We start from the raw sequence: 21,002 nt of genomic DNA on the forward strand, positions 1-21,002 counted from the left end.
ATTTTACAGGGATTTAAAAAAAATGAGCCCAGGCATTCTCTGCCAATTTGTAATTTAACGTTATCAGCTTTAACGTTAACATGCCACACACACGTGTGCCCTTACAACAGAAGAGAGAAGCAACACATATTGACAAAGGTTTGAATTTTTTACATCATGGCATATTTCTCTTGACATTATATTTGTATGTCAGTAACACATTTTTAGTGGTTTTAATTAATTTCCAAAAATTGTAGCATTTTCCAATAAATCTTAAAGTTTTTATAAAGCGGTTGTAAGTTGTAACTAATGGCTTCATACTTAACTGGTGGTTTATAGATGCAGTTCTACGCCATTAATAAAAACACACTGTGGTGCTACCTGGTTGTGAAAATAGCTCTTTAGTTTATCAGGTGGCCCCTCCAACAGACCATTTGACCTCTGACCTCCTGGAAAAGAGCAAGGCATTAATATATGTGCAAACTAAATGGATCCGTGTGAGAACCCATTGTTAAAGATTTACAGATTACCAACATTCATTACTGCTTTATTACCTATAAGGAAGGACAAACACAAGCCATAGGAGTATTACACCACATGGCAATGTTGTTCTTATCAATGGCTTATAACTGATCTACAAAAGCATAGTTGTTCCAAAAAATCTAAAAGTAAATAAGAGAAGTAAAGAGATAAAAAGTGCAACCCACCCCCATTACTGGCCGTCCTGTAAATACTAAGAACAAAACACCTCAAGACACAGAATCAGTTGCTGCATAACAAGCCACGAAGGAAATAGTAAACTATTTTTATTGACATGTTTAAATGTAGCTATTTACAAGTTCTCATAGTGGGCAACTTTTCACACCATTACAGTTTGAAGAAAGAAAAAATATCTAATAGTTTGTACATACAGGAATCTGGCATCTGGACACAAGAGACAATCAGAGATTAAGCTCACTTGTACATAACATCAGTTTGGCAGACAGATCAGTAGCATATAAATGTATATGCATGAATATTGAGTGCTGTGCAGTCTGTGACTTCACCATTGCACCAAAATGAAGGAGAGATCTTTTCATTAAACCTGCCTCAGTAGCCCTGTCTCAGGTGTGTTCTGGCACAGTGATATATCAATTACTTTTAGCTTTCTTTTTGCATGTTTTCATTTATTTACCACAAATCACATATAATTTACTTTACATTACTGCAGACATTACCCTAACCATAATGACAAAACATGAAAAACACTGGTATTGTCCTTTGAAAGAGACAGAGTTCTGCATTTTGCCACAAGATGTGAATAAAGAAAGCGGTCATGCTAGACTTCTTACACACTTTTAACAGTAATGTAACCAACCAAAGCTAGAGGCCTCAATCTAAGAAGATTTAGCACTTTTTACAAATGACCCAGCGCAGTAATTCATTGGTAAAATATACTATATAATACATGGAATCTGAAAAGCAATATTTATGCCAACGTTAATCTTGCAGATTCCATTAAACAGTGAAATAAAGCCTATATTTTACTGCATACCACTGCAGGACTACTAAGAATTCCCAAAGTGAGAGCTTACTTCAAAGCTCATGAGGATAAGGGCTTGGGCAGCTCAAATGAAACATGATCGTTCAACTGTTACATCCCACAAGGGGCACCGAATGGGAGGTCTGATGGACTCAGGGTGCCCAGAGCTGGACAGGGGCCCTGGATGATGCAAGGAATTATAGTCTCACAGCTCAGAAGGAGCAGTTTTTAGGGGGCCCAAAATTTCTACTGGAGGGTTCAGCTACTTGAGAATGTATAGACCCAATCACGATGTTTGTTTCCAATAACTTCCAGGTAGAAAACTTCTGCATCCCGTTTAATATACAATTTAACGGCGCTGAGCAAACGGGGACGAGGAACAACTGGATATACTCTCATCTCATTCATCTAAAATGCATGTTTGATGCTTTCATGAGACCTAATTTACGTGTTGGCCACAGACTAAAGAAAAGGATACCACCCAAAAGCAGCACTTAATCCGACCAGCTGTGAGATGTTGCTGTTTGTAATGCTAGATTTGGTTTATCAAAGATACTAGCAAAGCAACACAGTACAGAAAATAAGCACAAATAAGCAGAAACGTCAGATAGCTAGGTCAGATCAATGTGGTTAACTATAAATCTTCAAACGTTACAGTAACGGCTGAAAATAACAACAGAAATAAAAAAAAGTTCACTGATTTCACATAGGTCTAGCTATGCAATTCAAATAAATTGCCATTTGTCTACCCGGAAGTGATTGTGGTGTTGGTACGACATCACTGTGAGTCGGTCTATAGAAGAAGTTCTCATAATTACAGGAAAATTGTTTGCATCATATTTAAAAGGGATGGAAAACAAAAACGGCAATTCTTGTGTCCTGAGACAAAGAGGCCTGCAATAGGAGTTATAGAATACAGGCTTAGTTTTCACTTTTTGGTAAATTACTTATTATTATTAGATTCAATAGGTCAACTTTGGTGACACCAGTTAAGTTTTGACATGTCGATGAAATACAAAACATGATCAGTGAAAATACATCAGGAAATAGTTTGATGTCAGTGGCGTAAAGGTGCACTCTGTTAGACTTCATTTTGTCGGGTGAGGTCCTCTGACATGCTGTTAAACTCAGTGGCCTTAGTGCTCATCCCCAGATACTGTTTCAGCAACTCGCTGAAACGTTTTTGGTTGTTCCACTTGCGGGCGGACTTCCGAATGCCAATGAATCCGCCATACCTCTTCTGGTATGATCTTCCTGGATACATCTGCTTCCTGTAGCCGTGCCTGCCTTTGACGAAGCCGCCGAACCTCTTGGAGACACTTAGCCCTACATCACTCTGTCCTCTTGCTGCCATGTCAGCAGCCCCTTCTTCCTGCCCTGCCTCCTCATCATACTCATCCTCAAGAGAAAGGGCCTGCTGGGAATTGTAGGCAGTGTTCAGCTCACTACCCTTGCCACCCAGATCCCTCTCGTCCACCCCGAGTGCCCGAGCCACGTGATCGAACCTCTGCATTGCAAAGGGCAGCAGTAGTCCTCCTTCCACTTGCTCCTCCTCAGGAAACAGGGCCTCCACCTCCTCCTGAGATCTTTTCCGCAGGGAACCAGTGAGAGAGAAGATTGGCGATGACAGCAGCTTACGACAGAAGTCCCAGGAGAAGGCTGGGGAGACTTTAGCTTCGCACTCAGTGAGACACACCTGACAGAGACAAAGACAAGAGATTGTCTTCATTTTCTTTCTGAAGTCAGTTCATTCATATCATCAAATAGACAGACTTCACTGTGGACAGTTTTAGCCTAGCTCTGGGGATGGTAGTGTAGGTCTGTTGGCGGTTAGTTGGTCAGTCCATTGCATAGATCAGAATGCATGGTTAACCAACAAATCTTGTAAACACATTCATGTTGTTCTTAGGATAAATTGTAGTTACTTGGTGAAACTTTAACTCTTCATCTAGTATCACAATCAGGTCAAATTTCCTTTTTTCTAATCCTTTGGTTTGTGACCAAATACCTGCAAAACTCATGATATTTCCATCAGCCTCAAACCCGTTTACACATACAGTGGGGCAAAAAAGTATTTAGTCAGCCAACAATTGTGCAAGTTCTCCCACTTAAAAAGATGAGAGAGGCCTGTAATTTTCATCATAGGTACACTTCAACTATGAGAGACAAAATGAGAAAAAAAATCCAGAAAATCACATTGTAGGATTTTTAATGAATTTATTTGCAAATTCCTCTGGAAAATAAGTATTTGGTCACCTACAAACAAGCAAGATTTCTGGCTCTCACAAACCTGTAACTTCTTCTTTAAGAGGCTCCTCTGTCCTCCACTCGTTACCTGTATTAATGACACCTGTTTGAACTTGTTATCAGTATAAAAGACACCTGTCCACAACCTCAAACGGTCACACTCCAAACTCCACTATGGCCAAGACCAAAGAGCTGTCAAAGAACACCAGAAACAAAATTGTAGACCTGCACCAGGCTGCGAAGACTGAATCTGCAATAGGTAAGCAGCTTGGTGTGAAGAAATCAACTGTGGGAGCAATCATAAGAAAATGGAAGACATACAAGACCACTAATAATTTCCCTCGATCTGGGGCTCCACGCAGATCTCACCCCGTGGGGGTCAAAATGATCACAAGAACGGTGAGCAAAAATCCCAGAACCACACGGGGGGACCTAGCGAATGACCTGCAGAGAGCCGGGACCAAACTAACAAAGGCTACCATCAGTAACACACTACGCTGCCAGGCACTCAAATCCTGTAGTGCCAGACGTGTCCCCCTGCTTAAGCCGGTACATGTCCAGGCCCGTCTGGAGTTTGCTAGAGAGCATTTGGATGATCCAGAAGAGGATTGGGAGAATGTCATATGGTCAGATGAAACCAAAATAGAACTTTTTGGTAAAAACTCAACTCGTCATGTTTGGAGGGGAAAGAATGCTGAGTTGCATCCAAAGAACACCATACCTACTGTGAAGCATGGGGGTGGAAACATCATGCTTTGGGGCTGTTTTTCTGCAAAGGACCAGGATGACTGATCCGTGTAAAGGAAAGAATGAATGGGGCCATGTATCGTGAGATTTTGAGTGAAAACCTCCTTCCATCAGCAAGGGCATTGAAGATGAAAACGTGGCTGGGTCTTTCAGCATGACAATGATCCCAAACACACCGCCCGGGCAACGAAGGAGTGGCTTCATAAGAAGCATTTCAAGGCCCTGGAGTGGCCTAGCCAGTCTCCAGATCTCAACCCCATAGGAAATCTTTGGAGGGAGTTGAAAGTCCGTGTTGCCCAGCGACAGACCCAAAACATCACTGATCTAGAGTAGATCTGCATGGAGGAATGGGCCAAAATACCAGCAACAGTGTGTGAAAACCTTGTGAAGACTTACAGAAAACGTTTGACCTCTGTCATTGCCAACAAAGGGTATATAACAAAGTATTGAGATGAACTTTTGTTATTGACCAAATACTTATTTTCCACCATAATTTGCAAATAAATTCATTAAAAATCCTACAATGTGATTTTCTGGATTTCTTTTTCTCATTTTGTCTCTCATAGTTGAAGTGTACCTATGACGAAAATTACAGGCCTCTCTCATCTTTTTAAGTGGGAGAACTTGCACAATTGGTGGCTGACTAAATACTTTTTTGCCCCACTGTACATGGTTATTTTGAAAAACTGAGACATTTCCCTTTGTTTGTGCCCTGCGTTTACACGCAAACGGAGAATACGCCTCTGAAAACGATTCTTTCTAAAAACTCCGGCCAGAGAGGACATTTTGGAAAACTTTGTTTGCACGTTTGCATGTAAACTGAGACAAACGGAGGTTTAGGCAGCCGAGGAAGTGAGGGAGAGAAGAGAGAGGAAGTGATTCGTTGCTGTTGTTGCTGTTATTTTCTGGATTCTGATTGGCTAACGTGGGCTTGAGCTTCTTGTTACACTGCCACCTACAGGTTTGGCGTGCTCTTGACGGCATATATACACGGGGACGTGTAAACGAACACTTTTCTGAAAACTGACCGCTGTGCACGATGTTATTTTAGAAAACGGAGAGGTTGAAATGTCCGTTTATGAAAATAGCCAGCCACGTGTAAACGTAGCATCAGATGTCCTTTATGCTGAATGCCAACTAGCAAATGGTGAACATTATACCTGCTGGACATTAGCATGTTAACAATTTCATTGTGACAACGCCGATGTTAACATTTAGCTCAAAGCACATAGTCACTAGCATGGCTGTAGACTCTTAAGACTTGATTTACGTTTGGAAGGTGAAATCGGTGAAAACTTGGTGTTTGAATCAGTCTGAATAATCTGGATGTTGTTGTTTTTATGCTTTGGGGGTCCACAAATGAAACTGTATTGGCATAGTGTCTGATGTGGATATTTCAAAACCTTGGCAAATACAATAGAAGCTACCTGCATAGGTAGATATACAGTAGCTACCACTGGGGGATGAAGAAAAACAAATGTGTGATTTGGCTGAACTGGCCCTTTAAAACAAACACCTAAAGCTCATCATTCAGCGTTCAGTATATTAAATAAAAATACAACGTTCTTAACCAAGCACATATGGTTTATTTTGTTGTTTAAAAACATAATTCAGTGGTGGTATAAATTATTTTTAGGAACAATGTGTCACATAATATTGCTTACAACTCATAGTTGCTTCTGCGCCTTAAAATGTACACATTTCCACTGATACAAATATACAACTGATATACAATAATAACTTTAATTAATGCACAAGAGCCAGGCCTTGGTACACCCAAATAGACTGCTGTAATTATCAATTACACCTGTGTTTCAAATATGTCTGTTATGAGAAAGAAAAACATCTATATTGTGTTTAAAATAGTAAAATAAACATGGTACAGTATCAACTGATTTTCTTTGGTTGTTTGAGTGGAAAGCCCTTAGTCTTAACTCAGAAGAGAAAAAATCAATGTGACAGAAGAAGATTGATTGTATTATTAACTTGTTTATCACCTATGTCTTCTACTTCAATGGTTCAGTGGGTGTGTATGTAATTATGTGAGGGAATGTTTCTGTCAGAATAAGACCGAGGATTGATATGCATGAAATACCTTTGCTTTGAAAATAAAATTTCTTTTGAGCATCATCAAGTGTTTCCATTAAGCAGAGTAATCATGGAGGCTTTGGTCCCTTATTGATTTACAAGTAAAGTGCCTTTCAATCAGGAAGGAGAGATGGGGATAAAGGAGAAGAGACAATTAGAATAAGCAGAAGAAAACTGGGATTATAAAAAATAGGGGCAGTGAGTCAGTAGATGGCATGTGGTAAGTTGCCCTAAGACAACTGTCTTAGAAGTCATGTCTTACAAAGCATCACATGTCCAATTCAATAGGCTCACTTAAGATCCTTTTGAACATGAATGTAAACACTAACAGTTCAAAGTTTCATGTTGTATTCCATGTGCTGTTAAATGTCTTCTTGTGTTCTCCATACTACAGTAAAATGTCTGAGACGCAGACATGTCATTATCAGAGAGAAACAACCACCAGGCATTTGCACTAAGAGAAGAAACACATCCCCAGGAATCAATTAACCACAACAAATTAAAACTCAAATGCCAAAAGGGTAATTTGTTGAGTCAGGACGGGAGGACGGGAGGATTACAGGAAGGTGGGGTGAAAACTACAGGAAGGTGGGTTAAAAGAGCCAAGTGGAGGGATTTTGTTTGTGTGTGTGTGTGTGTGTGTGTGTGTGTGTGTGTGTGTGTGTGTGTGTGTGTGTGCATGTGTGTGTGTGTGTGTGTGTGTGTGTGTGTGTGTGTGTGTCCTCACCATTGTGTTGAAACTGAGCTGTTTGGGCAGGATGTTGCTGCAGGACATGCAGTCTGCCTGGCAGTCACCCTGTCCAGGATCACACAGACAGAGCAGCAGCAGAGCCACCACAGTCTTCATGGTCCCACCTTCTGCTGCACGACAACGGACAGCAAAAACTGTAAAAAAAAAAATAATAAAAAAAAGTCACAGAAAGTACACACAGGTAACACAAAAGTAGTAACAGCTGTCCTAGCTGGTTATTGATTGATTCAAATTAGGAATAGTCAAAGATGCGTTTAGAGCTAGCTTAGCGCTAAACTAGATGAAACAAGAACCTTTCACTGACAGAGGAAAAATATGACTTCCAACAGCTCTAATATTGTTTCATTTACATGTTGTATATTCTTAGTTAGCAAGCTAACACCGCCAAGAATACACATTCTAACTGAACACAAACTGGAATAGACTTTTTTCACAGCAAACATTTTTGTGTGTGTAATTGATAACATTAAAAACTGCTGCATTCCCTATGTGAGCGACTGGTAGTGGGCATGCTGGCTCACTGTCATGGGTCACTGGGACACTTGATGGAACTGAGCCATTGTTAATAGAGCTTTTATTCTCTGTCCTAACCCGATTGGGCTGTAATGTCTCAAAATTCCCCTGAGCTTGAATCGGGTCGCGTTTGCTCAAATTACCCTGTTTTTTTTTAATGCAGACTATGTAATGTCATCAATAATGTATGGGCTGTGTACCGCTATGTGTGGCCATCAATTTCTGGATATCTATTCAACTTACACGCATGGATACATTTATTTCATTTTTTACAGTGGAATGTCAGGTTTTAAATCAGACTCTGGCCCAAAACTGCTGCCATGGTTCAGGCTTGGGTCAGGCTTGGACAGAGACGATGCTGTTCATGTAGAGTCAGGCCTTATTAATAAAAGGCCTTTTCAATCATATCTCTAATTGCAAGTCAAAATGTCTGCCGTGAAAAGGTCTATTGATTCCAATCTATTTATCAAACTCATATACTATGCAGGCACATTTCCCAGAATGCTGGAGTATTCTTTTATCCAAGTGTGGTGCCTCTGAAACAGCAATGGGAAGAGGAGGGACATAGCAGACAATAAGAGAGTAAACACATCATAGGGGACAGGAAGTGACAATAAGGGGCAGACAGAAGGACAGAGAGCACAGCAGACATACAATGTGAAAAAGAAACATTTGGAGAAAGAAAAAAGAGCAAAAGAAAAAATGTTTGACTTTATGCTGGTTGGAACAGCCCAGCCTGGTGGGTCTGACGTCAGAAACACAACCAGAGTTTTCATCTCATTAAACAAACTCATTAACTCTTTTAATTGATGCCTCAATTAATGCCTCTGGGCAACAAACTGAGTCATTGTTTGTTGCAGACAAACACACACACTTGTACTCACATGCACAAAGAATACACAACAACACACATGCATACAAACACTTGCATTCTGCACACTCTGTATGCCCACTACAGTACATTGGCAGACCCACTAAATATAAATTCACACATACACTGCAACCCTGATCTTTTAGCTGTAGGTTGTCATTATCTATTAAACAGACATGGCTGAAAGTAAAACTGATTTGTCTTCAATCAAACACTACTTTATGTCTTAGAAATTTAGAATTCACTCAGAGTAATTAAAAACTGATAGAAGTGTAATTACACTAATCTCTAACTACCCATAAAACTGGCAGCTCTGCAAAATTAATCAAAATTAATCAGTCTTCTAGTGTGCAAACAATACAAGTGTGTGTTGAGTCTCTAGTCTGATAGGAAAGAGGATAGGTTTGTCACTGAAGGACAAAAGAGCAGCACAGGCATTTTAGGCAGGATGGAGGACAGCTAAGGGCGGGATGAGATTGGCAGATGGCAGTGGATTTAGACAAACAGCTTGGGTGTGTTCATTTGGCCAAAATGCATCTCATTCTCCAACCTCCTGTCACTGACGTGGTGCGGACTTGGCTTCAAAACATTAGCTGCCATCATTAAGGCTAAGGCATGAAGGAGACTTCACTTCTTCTCTCTGTTATCTACTGAGGTGTGGCCAGAGGATGCATACAGATGCTGTATTATTTATTTAGAAATGAGTGAGGACAATAAAAGTGGAATACATGCTTACCGTCATACTATCAAACCATAATGTCACATGTACTCTAGAGGCTGGTGGGAATGATATTAGTTTTGTAAGTATTTGGTCATAAACCAAAGTATTAAAAATGTTGATGATGTGCTATGTAGAAAGTTAAGGGATCAACCAAGTCATTGGGATTCATCATTTGGGAACCATGAACGTGTGTACCAAAACTAATGGCAATCCATCTAATAGTTGTTGAGACATTTCAGTCTGGACCAAAGTGGTAGATTGACAAAATAGGATTTTAAGCTAAGATTAAGTTTTGTTAAGTGTCACATTAGATCAGGGGTCGGCAACTTTGCGAAGTGCCATTTTAAAATATTCTTGTTAATCAATGTGCCATCAGCATTAAGACTGCTATGATCTACCGAGCCCGCTCCATTCGGGTTACCACCACTACTTTCCTTCGCGCCACCTTCTGTGAAGAAGGCGACGAATATACTAGGCAATCAGAGGCAGAGTAGGGTGAGTCTCTGCGGAATGGGGATGGGGAAAGAGTCAATCAAACTACAGTAAATAACAGGCTGTGCTCCTGCCAATGGCTGTCAAAGAGGTCATTTGGCATGCGGATTGTAACATGTCCAAAAACCTCTCTTGCACACGTATTGCTAGTGTGCCGTTGGTTGAGCGTGCCAATGGTGGTACACATGTCTAAATTTGCTGACCCCTGGATTAGATATTTGTATGCTTACTGCAAGGGTTTAGACAGGGCAGGATCATTCTCTTCCCCTGTGAGGATGGTCTTTTCATAATAATCTCTGTGAAACATGAATACATATGAATCACAGAATATGTTTTGACAGCTGTCGTTGGAGGTTTAAGGAGCAGTCAAAATCTTACTTGAGGGCGAATGCAGGGAACTATTGTGGCAAAGCTAAGCCCTGGCTTTCATGCCGAAAACATTCTTTTCCATTTTTGATTTCCTATCAAGTACATATCAAGACAGAATTTATACAGCCTGACTGCAGTCAGGATAATACAGATATGACATTCACACAGGGACGCACTCCATTGACTGTAGTCTTTATCTGTTTTTCTGTCCTTTTGTCTGTAAAGTACTCTGTGCTATTAAAAGCTCTGTAAAAAAATAAATTGGACTTCTTAATGACTGATCTTTTCTGTGGTCTTCTACTGACGTCTGCCAGGTTCTCTCGAGAGCAAACCCAATCACTCCACTTTTAATTAACTGATTAACCAATAAATAAACCAGTTAATTAAGTCATTACTGTTTGGTGCTGCGCTGAGGCGCTGCTGATGGAGGTCTTACAGTCCAGTAGATGATATAATATCATAATAAAGAACATCTTTCAGATGAAAGGAAGCCCTGTCCATAGAATATCTCTCAGTTCTATCTCTCATCCAGCCTCAACCTGTTACCTGCTGATGTTGTGCCATTTGAGCTGTTTTGCCACCTGACAAACATCTAATCCAAAGCCCCTTTTAAATGCCACGCAGTATATCCCTGATATGTTCAGGAACATTTTCTGCATGGAGTTATGTGTGAATGGGAGCAGGAATCGATATTCAGGGAAATCTGTTCTGCCAATTTCCCACCTCAAGACCAGAAACATGTCAGGGAAAATGCAGCTATGGCTGTGTTGTGAATGGAAGCAGTAACATTGCAGGGACAAGCACATATAGGGTAATGTCCGTCTGACGAAAGACGCTTTCACACAAAGCAAGCAAAACAATCACAAGACTCCGATGATGATGTATTTCAATTGGATTCAAGTACATCACAAAAAATTGTCCCATAAACTTGTTAAATTTAATATGCATTACGAATATTGGCAGCAGGACAAAAACAGCTCCATGCCTGCCATGTTCCTAAAAATAAAAAGTGTCTTCTTCTTCTGTTGATAGTGATGGTCAAATGAAGCTTCGTGAGCCATTTTATTTTTTTTCTGAGCCCATTAGATGGCGCTCTTGGTTTAAAGAAAAAGGTTCAAGGAATGGCATTTCACTGTGCTTTCAACCCTTTGTTGAACAGAGAGCGCCATCTAATGGGCTCAGAAAATAAAGAAAATGGTTCCTGAAGCTTCATGAGGCTTCATTTGGCCATCACTCTCTGTTGAATTGTATGCCGGTTTGCATCCTAAAGTGGTGCGTTAACGTTGCACCGTCTATTCTGGTATTGCCATGGCATGTGTGAAAAGGCAGAAGACAGAAAGGTTCCTGATAGGGCTGTCAATCGATTAAAAAATGTAATCTAATTAATGACATACTCTGTGATTAATTAATCGAAATTAATCGCATACATAATTAACGGTGCCTGAACTGATACTTTTTAAGAAAGTAAAAAAAGAAAAAAAAAAAAAAGGGTACTAAACAACAGTTGGTGACATTAAAGAACGGCTTGTTTATTGCTAAGGCCATATGGTCAAAATGAAATGATTTAATAATAATGTATAACAATAACAATAACTTATTTCAGTAGTAAATTGCTGTTGAACCATCAGATGGGAAAAGGACATTTACAATAACTTCAAATGCACCACGAGGCTTTAGTTTACCAGTTTCATTGAACACACCGTCTGTGTTGTTTCTCCGACGGCAGCTGCAGATTGTTACATCCCGGTGTTGAATCCTCTACAGTAAAACACAGTCACACTTTACACCGTTTAGTGTTAGCTGTCAGCATTTAACCCTGTTTAATCCAGCTACTAGCTAGTGGTAGGCTAACGTTAGCTGCTGTCGAGTATAGTGTTAACTAGCTAGCGGTAGGCTAACGTTAGCTGCTGTCGAGTATAGTGTTAACTACCTAGCGGTAGGCTAACGTTAGCCGCTGTCGAGTATAGTGTTAACTAGCTAGTGGTAGGCTAACGTTAGCTGCTGTCGAGTATAGTGTTAACTAGCTAGCGGTAGGCTAACGTTAGCTGCTGTCGAGTATAGTGTTAACTAGCGTCACGTGCAGCCGTGTTTGTGTTGCCTGTATCGCCTTCAGAGCATCAGAGAGAAGAGCAGACATATCAGTGGAACCAGATTTCGGTAGCCAGGGTTGGCAGGAAGAAGATTTTTACAAGTAAATGTTCCAATTAATAATCCAGGCAGAACATTCTTGTCTCCCTCCTTCATTTTACAGTCCAATGGTGCTAGAACGGCTCCGGGTCAAACCTCAATATGGAATGGATTAATCTGTGTTATTTTTTTTAACGTGTTATTTGTTCTCAGATTAATTAATCAAAATTAACGCGTTATTTTGACAGCCCTAGTTCCTGAATGTAGTGCACGTGTGAATAGTGAAAATGCCTGAAAGGTTATACCAGTAATCTACTGGAAAACTATGTGTGAAAGAGGCTCAAGTTGCAATTCAAGGTTACCAAAGTAGCAGCTATTCTGAGGGCATACGGTGGTTTGTGATTCAATTGGATCAAATACAACAATTTAATTACTGATTTATATCACTTACAAAATTAGTCATATGTATTTATAGGATAAATCCATTTATTGTCATCATTAAAACACATTTCAACTTGTGATGTGATACCCCAACCCCCACACAGTTATTGTGAAAATGGTGCTGTCAACCGAACCATTTTCACAATAACTGTGGGGGTCAGAAGTGCAGAACACATTTTGTGCAGGTGCCCGGTATGTAGAGGTTTACTCCTCGACGCAGCCCTTTGCTGCATGTCGGGGAACGACATGCAGCATGTTTACATGTTCAAAATAAACTAACGAACTAACATATAGTAAGTATAGTAAAATGGCAGGGTGGTCATTGGTGTGACACATTTCAGGACAGTAGATCTATATTACCAATGAGGTTGATGACACTTATTGACTAAGTGGGAACATCAGCACACAGTCTGTAGTCTGTCTCCTGTAAGTACGTTCAACAAGTTGTTAAATGGAAAAAGTACTCACATCATGACCATCTTCAAGTTGTTGATTAAAAAACTAGTCAACCATGAATATGTACTGTTAAAATTACAGGAACATTCAAATGCAGGACAACTCACACTGTGTTATCAACTGTTTCCACCACCGTTTTTCTCCATTATTGCCATTTTCTCATCATGAAAAAAAAAATTACTCTCGGCCGAAGAGAGACTTAAAGCCGGATTATTCACGCGTGGGTGAACGAAGGTGCAGTGTACATCCATCTTGCAGCTCTTCTTTATTTTTAAAAGCCAGACTGCAGATTATTATGTAACTTAAATGTAAGAACCACAATATTGGCAAATTCACGTCAGTACACCATGTACCTTGGCTGTAACTTTTCTGGTTGTTTCTATATAATGTTTTTCCGAACATTTGGACACACTGTGGTTACGAACAAAACAAAAAAAAGTATTTTTATCTAAATTCTATGCTATGGTGTTTGCATTAAATAATTAGTTGGGGTCTTTAATGACTCAAGTTAAATCTAATTTAAAAGTTCAATGTAGTTCAAACCCAGCCTATCAATATGCAAATGAGATTTTCTTTTATTGACTTTTCATATATAAAAAGTGAATGCATCTAAAAAACGAGGGCGATGAAATAGTAACTGATATAAGATGTTCTCAAGTACTAACACTAAAGTTATTGTGTATACTGGCCTGATAAACTGCAGCTTTAAATTTGATAGCTTTAAATTAAACTGAAGAACAATACATTCCAACTCTTAAAGGAGAGATAACCAGCATATTAATGAAAACAAGTAAAATATTAAATAATTAGAGCATATTCATGATGTTGGCTTTGTTCGTTGATGAGTCATTTTGACAGGTAATTAAATGTTATTTAGTCTTCTGCCTGGAGCCAGATGGCAGACTACTTTAACTGTCAGAAAAGTCACTTTGATTGACAGCTTGTCTTGGGCCCACTTAAAATACATTGTGCTCTTTGTTTTAATATTGATAGCTATCTGGCAAAATGGCAGGGTGGTCATTGGTGTGACACATTTCAGGACAGTAGATCTATATTACCAATGAGGTTGATCATAAATATCTAATCTAGTATATATTAATAGTGTCTGTCACTTCCCACATACACTACCTACCTATACTAGTTTATCTGTCATTACGTCTCTCTTCCTCTATTTGATTTCTGCCTCTTTAAGTCTCATTCTCACCCACTCATTCTCTTTCTCTCCCTCTTCCTTCGTCATACACTTTCGCACTCTTTGTCTTTCGCATACATACAAAACATGACAAAACTACTACTACCTTTGACATAAAAGTTTACAAGGGACTTCACTATTCGCCACGATTCATGAATTCAAAAACACTGAATGCTGCACAGAATCAACTAAATTCTATTTCATGAAAAATAAAAGCCCTTTCCCTCACTAATTAGCCTTATTCTTGTATCAACATGATTAGTGTATTGCAGAGATTATTGTAAGAAAGCACAAATAATAATAGTACAACAGCACTTCCACTACTATTGGCAAAAGGCATTGTTTCTTCTGATTCTTTCTCCTGGTTAAAGGTCAGGTCAGCTCACAGACGTGTCTGCAGAGTGGGCGTTTTGACATATAGAAGAAACCTTTAGTGCTTTTACAAGATGTTCCCTGTCAGTCCGACTGTGTGTGACGTGGCAGTAGATTAGATGCTGACGCCATTACAGGCCGACACGCTAAGATAAATCAATTTCCCTTCTCAATGCACCTAATCACTAAAGGTTAGATTAATAGTTGGGAGGTGTGCTCACACGCACGGTGATGCCCTGTAATTGTTTTTGTTGCTTTTTTATCCCACCTTCACAATTTATTTGTCGTCGGTCCCCCCCACATGTCTGTATTATGAGTTATTGCTATTAATTACTTCATATTACTTTATCGGACACAGGTGCAACTGTAACTGTAACAATACAAATGGCTGCATTCCATTCAGGTGTGGCTGGCTCACTAAGCCCTTTGTCACTTGCTAGCCTTGGTAGTGTGCACTATATTTTATTCTAATTATACGCATTTGGACACCTCCAAAACAGGGTTATATTTTTAACTGTTCTATTAGCTTTATTTTTATAAAAACGCTCAATCCATAGAGAAATGCTCACAACCCATATTCAGAAACTGTGCCTTTTAACGAGCCGTCAGGACTTCTGTGCAGTTGTGATGTCACAACTATACTAGGTAGAAAGTCCCGCTTCAGTGTCGTTACAGTCATTCCCCGGCTGCAATGACGGTGCAGAGACTCAGAGAGCGCAGATGCGCAAGACACGGAAAGACTGAGCTTTTTCGGGAGGGGATTTAACGGACTAAAACTTTCAGTTATTCTGACTTTGGTTTTGTTACGCATTATTTCAAGATGGTTACCCTTGTAGCCACAACATTTAAATCATCGCCTAAATTAGCTACTTTTGTGTTGTATTTGGTACAGTTTAACATGTACAAGGGGTAACTACCGTTTTTTTCAAGCTGGATTGCTCTATGTTTCTGTGTCTCAGTGACTGATGGGACAACAATCTTTGACATTGGTCCAGCATTAAGAGAGATCGCTGCAGTCGGCAGCGGCGAAACAAGCTACAGTGTAAGTTAATAGGACAAATTGTCCAGCTTGTATTTACCTTCACAAAAGTGCTTATTTTGCCGCTGACAGACTCAGATTAATATTCTAAGTGTCTGACAACATTATGGAAAGGATTTCTACACAGATAGACCTTTAAAACCTCTTTGAGATCTTTCGGTTTAATCAGAAACAGCTCTGAAGTCACTAGCACTAAACCTGCCAGACTTCATTTAAAAAAGCAATACTTTTAGTGTGTATAGAGCCAACGTATTCTCACATGTAAATCGGTGCTAGAATCACAGTTTTTTTCATATAGTCTGGTGGGTTGGGACAGCCGAAGAAATGAAAGGGGAAAGAGAGGGGGAACGACATGCAGCAAAGGGCTGCAGGTCGGAGCCGAACCCAGGTCCGCTGTGTCGAGGAGCAAACCTCCACACTGTATATGGGCGCCTGCTCTACCAACTGAGCTATCCGGGTGCCCAGGATCTTACTCTTTAACAGAAAGCTCGACCTCCTTAGAAATCCTTTCCATAATGTTGTCAGACACTTAGAATATTAATCTGAGCCTGTCAGTAGCAAAACGAGCACTTTTGTGAAGGTAAATTGGACAATTGGACAACTGGACAATAAGTCAAGTCTGTATTTTACTCAAATTTACTGACATTGTCTCCCACAAATGATCACAAGGCTCTGTCAAAATTTTACTTTATAATTGATGATGCTGATTTGCACGGGACTAATATTATCACACAACCTCTGTGTTTGGAGAAATATAGTCAGTAATTTTGACAAATTACTGACATTACAAAATACTAGAGGTCCCTAGGTAATACTAGTCCTGTGCGAAAAGGGCTTTGATAATGCACATATTTCATTAGATGTTGTTGTCTTCAAAGGTGGTTTTACAGCCATTTTGTGGTTAGTTCTGTAGTTCTTTTCACCAAGCGGGCAATATCACAGCTCTCAGATATTCCTTATATCTCAGACTCGGAATGAAAACAGCTAATTAGCTTCGTGGGTACTGTCTTTTTCCCTGAGCCCATGCATAGCTAGGCTCCAGGAAAGTTATACAAACATTTCTTTTCTGGGTTTAGAATTTCATAATAAGAGATAAATCATTCATTCTGACAGCCACCAATGGGGAAAATGCTTTTTGAGCTGCAGGGGATTTCTTTGTTACAGGACAACTGACAGCAAAACATATCCAGCTTTCATAATACATCCTTGCATCAACTGCATCTGACAAGAGTCTGTTCTTCTTTGATATGGAAATAGGCAGGGTAAGGAGTAAGAAGAACACACCGGGGGCAGCAAGGAGACATAAAGAAGGATCTGTGAAATCCTGCCAGTACAAAAGGATGGACAGGAAGCCTGCTGTGTTAGGAAAATTGTATCATAGATTAAGTCCACTCCACATTCACAGAGCTGTACACACCCGCGCGATGCCGTGTGACCTGTGATCCAGCACTACTTATCCTCTCTCCATTTTCTCCGTCCAGCCTTCGAATGAGAATGGTTTCCTGAAGTTTATATTAATGTACTGTGTTGTGGAGGAAACCCGCAAATTCACTGCTACTGAGATGAGACACGTGGCTATGGAAATGGGGCTGCAACCCAATACAGTGGTCCTTATGTTTTGTGCAGTCAGTGTGTTTTTTGGTTAAAGTTAATCAACACCACCTACTCTGTGGATCTGTCTTTATTCTTGGTTTGTCTGTCGATGGATTTTTCGATTTTTGCAAGTGGATGCTTTTTTTTTTCTGCTCGTCTCACTATCTACACTGACTACCGGTTCTTCATCGATTTACCCCAAACAAACTGCCATCACTGTCGCTTGACTCGTAAAACATATGTGTGGCAGTGCTTCTTTACCAGATGAGTTTTGACAAACCTCACCCAAAGTGCTTGAACTCGATGCATTCAACTGTTTCGTGTTAGTAGGTGGACAGAATGATGGCAATTGGAGTATTTAAAGTCTAGGACAAATGTGAGAAATGGCACTTTTTCCACAAAACACAACTTTATCTGGGCTTCTTCTCCAAGTCTGATGGTGAAATGGAATAACAACCTTGCCCTTTGTCTCTGAGGGACTTGCACCAAAAGTTTCATATGTCATTGTCACCTCATCTATGTTTGGCCATCTATCCACAGGAACACAGAATGTTCATCACCAGCAGCTGGTGTGTCTGACATATCTATCTCTGAATACTACTGATGTGTATTTACCTTAAATTAGCTATATCTCACAGCTTTTCATTTCAGCAGAAATCTGTTGCAGTCAAAGCAATACTTTGAGTATCTGCCCTAAGGTATAAGAAAGCAGCCTCTAGTTTTCTCTGAATCAGTTCAGAATGTTTTTTTCAGCCCGAGCGCTATCTGCAGATCTGCATCAGCTTCTTTCTGATAATGCAAGAAGCTTTTGTTATTACTCAGATAAGTAGAACCAGATACGTGCACTTTTTAAAATCTCTTATCACAAGCGGTTGTTGAAAGCAGCTTTTAGTCTAAAACCTTACTTAAAGTAACCACTTTTGAGCAGTGTCTTTGTTTATGGAGTTTATTTTTAAGGTCAAATGAAATGTGAGCCCCAGGCTGAACAAAAACACGATGTTAATTATTCAACATAGAAAAAGGTGACACCCAATCTTAAAGTTCATTAACTCATAATCGTTTCCTGACAGTTTAAAACACTTAATAATGGGTTTTACACATAAATGCCTGAAGGCATCAGGAAAATAATATTAGAAGGTTATTATTACAGAAATAGAAATGTTTCTACTACTAATGAACATAAGTTAAAATATTAAATCTATTTATCATGTCCAAATCATTGCACAGAAGCAATTTATACTGTTCATCAAGAATACAAAAGGGTTTTGGCTCATAAAGAGCAACGGGGTCTGCGATGTCGCTATGGGCCAGATGTGGCCAGATGCTTTATATATGACCAATAAAATCCATAAACACTACTGTCTTTAACCTTTTACCTCCCTTGTTGTATTGAACTACTTTTTTTTAGTTTGGGTGACATGGTTCTAAATGTCAACAACTAAACCAACATCAGATTTATTCAAAATGACTGTCAGTATTTCCACACCACTGCATTTACTCATTACAACATCAATATTTAAAAGCAAAGTGGAATGAGTCAATCTCTACCCATTGCTCTGTAATATTTCAGATTTTCTCCCATAAATTAAACCTTTTAAAATAAAGATAACTTTCATCATTTAATAATTTGGTCAATTTATTGCCTTAAAAAACAAAGTATATGAAAATATTGACTCAGTTACCTTCAGGCAAATGCCTTTGAAAACCTAAAAATAATCCTCTAATGAAGTGAGAAAATTTGACCCTGATTAGTCAACATGCACTCACCCAAATTACCTTTCATTACTCCGGTCTTAACCTACAGCGTAAACACATACACACATAAGCTTTGTGCGAAGACTCCCCGTTCATTCATGAAACGCACCAGAGCGCGGCAGTAAATCAGGCCTTAACGATTAATGATTAATCAGGACTAACTATTTATGACCTTTCCCTCTGAAGACAAACTGCACGTGTAGTCCTCAGATGGAGCATCTACACCTCCTGCTCTAAGTAGTGTGTTCATCCTGGCTGCCTTGTGCTTTTAAACCACTCAAACACATAGTATTTAACCTTTGGGGAGTAGTTATAGGACTTAATAGTCTGTAGTTGTTTCTTTAGAGGCGCTGCATCGATTCTGTGAAACACAGAATCAGTGATTTGTTAATGAGAACCAACTCAGACATTATCCTGACCCACTCTGTCTGTCAACAATACGTAAAGACTAAATTGTTTGATCAGCATCATTACAAGCACTCAGCCGCAAGAAACTCAAGGGTCAGAGGGTCACTGCACCGGGACAATAGCTGCAACAGTTAGCCTGGGACCCTTCAGCAGGTGTGGATGATAGACGAGTGATGGAGGCAAATACTGAAATGGGAAAAAATAAATTGTGACTCTTAACAGTGCTGAAAAATTCTTACAAAGATGTCCTTTTCCCTTCCTTGTGTCCAGTTGTTTCAGTTGAATTAATGGAATTCACATTCAGATTGTAGTCATTTTTTGGGCTCTCCAAACCTGCTACATTACCAGCATTAGAAGAAACTAGTAAGGAGGTGAAGGGACGTGAAATTCTATCCTCACTTTCTGTAAAGTGTGACTCCAGTAGGGCTTTTTGTACAATGTAAAATCCTGCCTGTCAATCTGTTAACAAATGAAACAAACTGCCTTTACTTACACGACAAATATGCAAAATGCAAAAAAAGACTCTGTATCAAAGGTCAGAGGTCAAGCCAATTCTTTTCATCCTCCATCTCCTTCCTTCTCCACCGGGTCTTCTTACCTGTGTTGGGCTGAGATTGTGGGTGCCTATAGGGGTCCCTTGGGTGCAAGTTGAGGTTCGTCAGCGTATATGTTTCCTTCCCTCAGTGTCAGCGTGGGTTTTCTGGCTGCGTGGAGGCTGGAGGCAGCTGCTCTTATAGGGACCCACCCCTCCCCTTCAATCTCCTCCTCTGGTTCTCTCTCTCTCACTCTCTCTCTCTCTCTCTCTCTCTCTCTCTTTCAAAACTCTTTCATTACAGAGAGAAACAGAGGGAGGGAGAGAGGGATGGAAATCAGAGAGAAGGGAAGAGAAAGAAGATGGGGAAGAGCAGGGGCAGTGTGTTAGGGAAGGGAGAGAGAGAGGAGTTAGGATAGAAAGAAAAGTAAATGCCAAAGGAAGGAGGTAAAAAAAGAGGGAGGCAAGAAAGAAAATGGCAAGAGAAAAATAAGTAGAAGGGGACAAAATGACTGAATGAGAGAGGAAGAGGGAGGAGAAGAAAGGAGAAGGAAGGAATCTACCTATTCATCTATCAATCTTTAATGCTGGAGGTTTCTAACTTTTTCTGGTTGAGTTTCATGATGAAAATAATAATACATTAAATACAGAAAAAAACACAATTTAATGACATTTTAGAAATAAAAAAAAATTGTTTTGAAGTATAATTTAAAGATCCTGTTCAGACATGTTTTAGGACATCAAAATACTCCAAATACATTTTATATATAAATACAAATTATTTGCA

General features: G+C 39.7%; 1 protein-coding gene across 1 annotated transcript; it reads right to left on the bottom strand.

The window, feature by feature from the left end:
* Positions 1-741: 741 nt before the first annotated feature.
* On the bottom strand, positions 742-20,377 carry pnoca (prepronociceptin a). The gene is made up of 3 exons (XM_078266455.1): positions 20,282-20,377; positions 7,311-7,468; positions 742-3,197 (listed from the first exon to the last, which is right to left on the bottom strand). Exons 2-3 carry the CDS (start codon positions 7,428-7,430, stop codon positions 2,583-2,585), a joined length of 735 nt encoding a protein of 244 aa, XP_078122581.1. The 5' UTR covers positions 7,431-7,468; positions 20,282-20,377; the 3' UTR covers positions 742-2,582.
* Between the last annotated feature and the right edge of the window lie 625 nt (positions 20,378-21,002).

Source organism: Sander vitreus, chromosome 1 (assembly GCF_031162955.1).
Source record: "Sander vitreus isolate 19-12246 chromosome 1, sanVit1, whole genome shotgun sequence".
Classification (NCBI taxonomy): domain Eukaryota; kingdom Metazoa; phylum Chordata; class Actinopteri; order Perciformes; family Percidae; genus Sander; species Sander vitreus.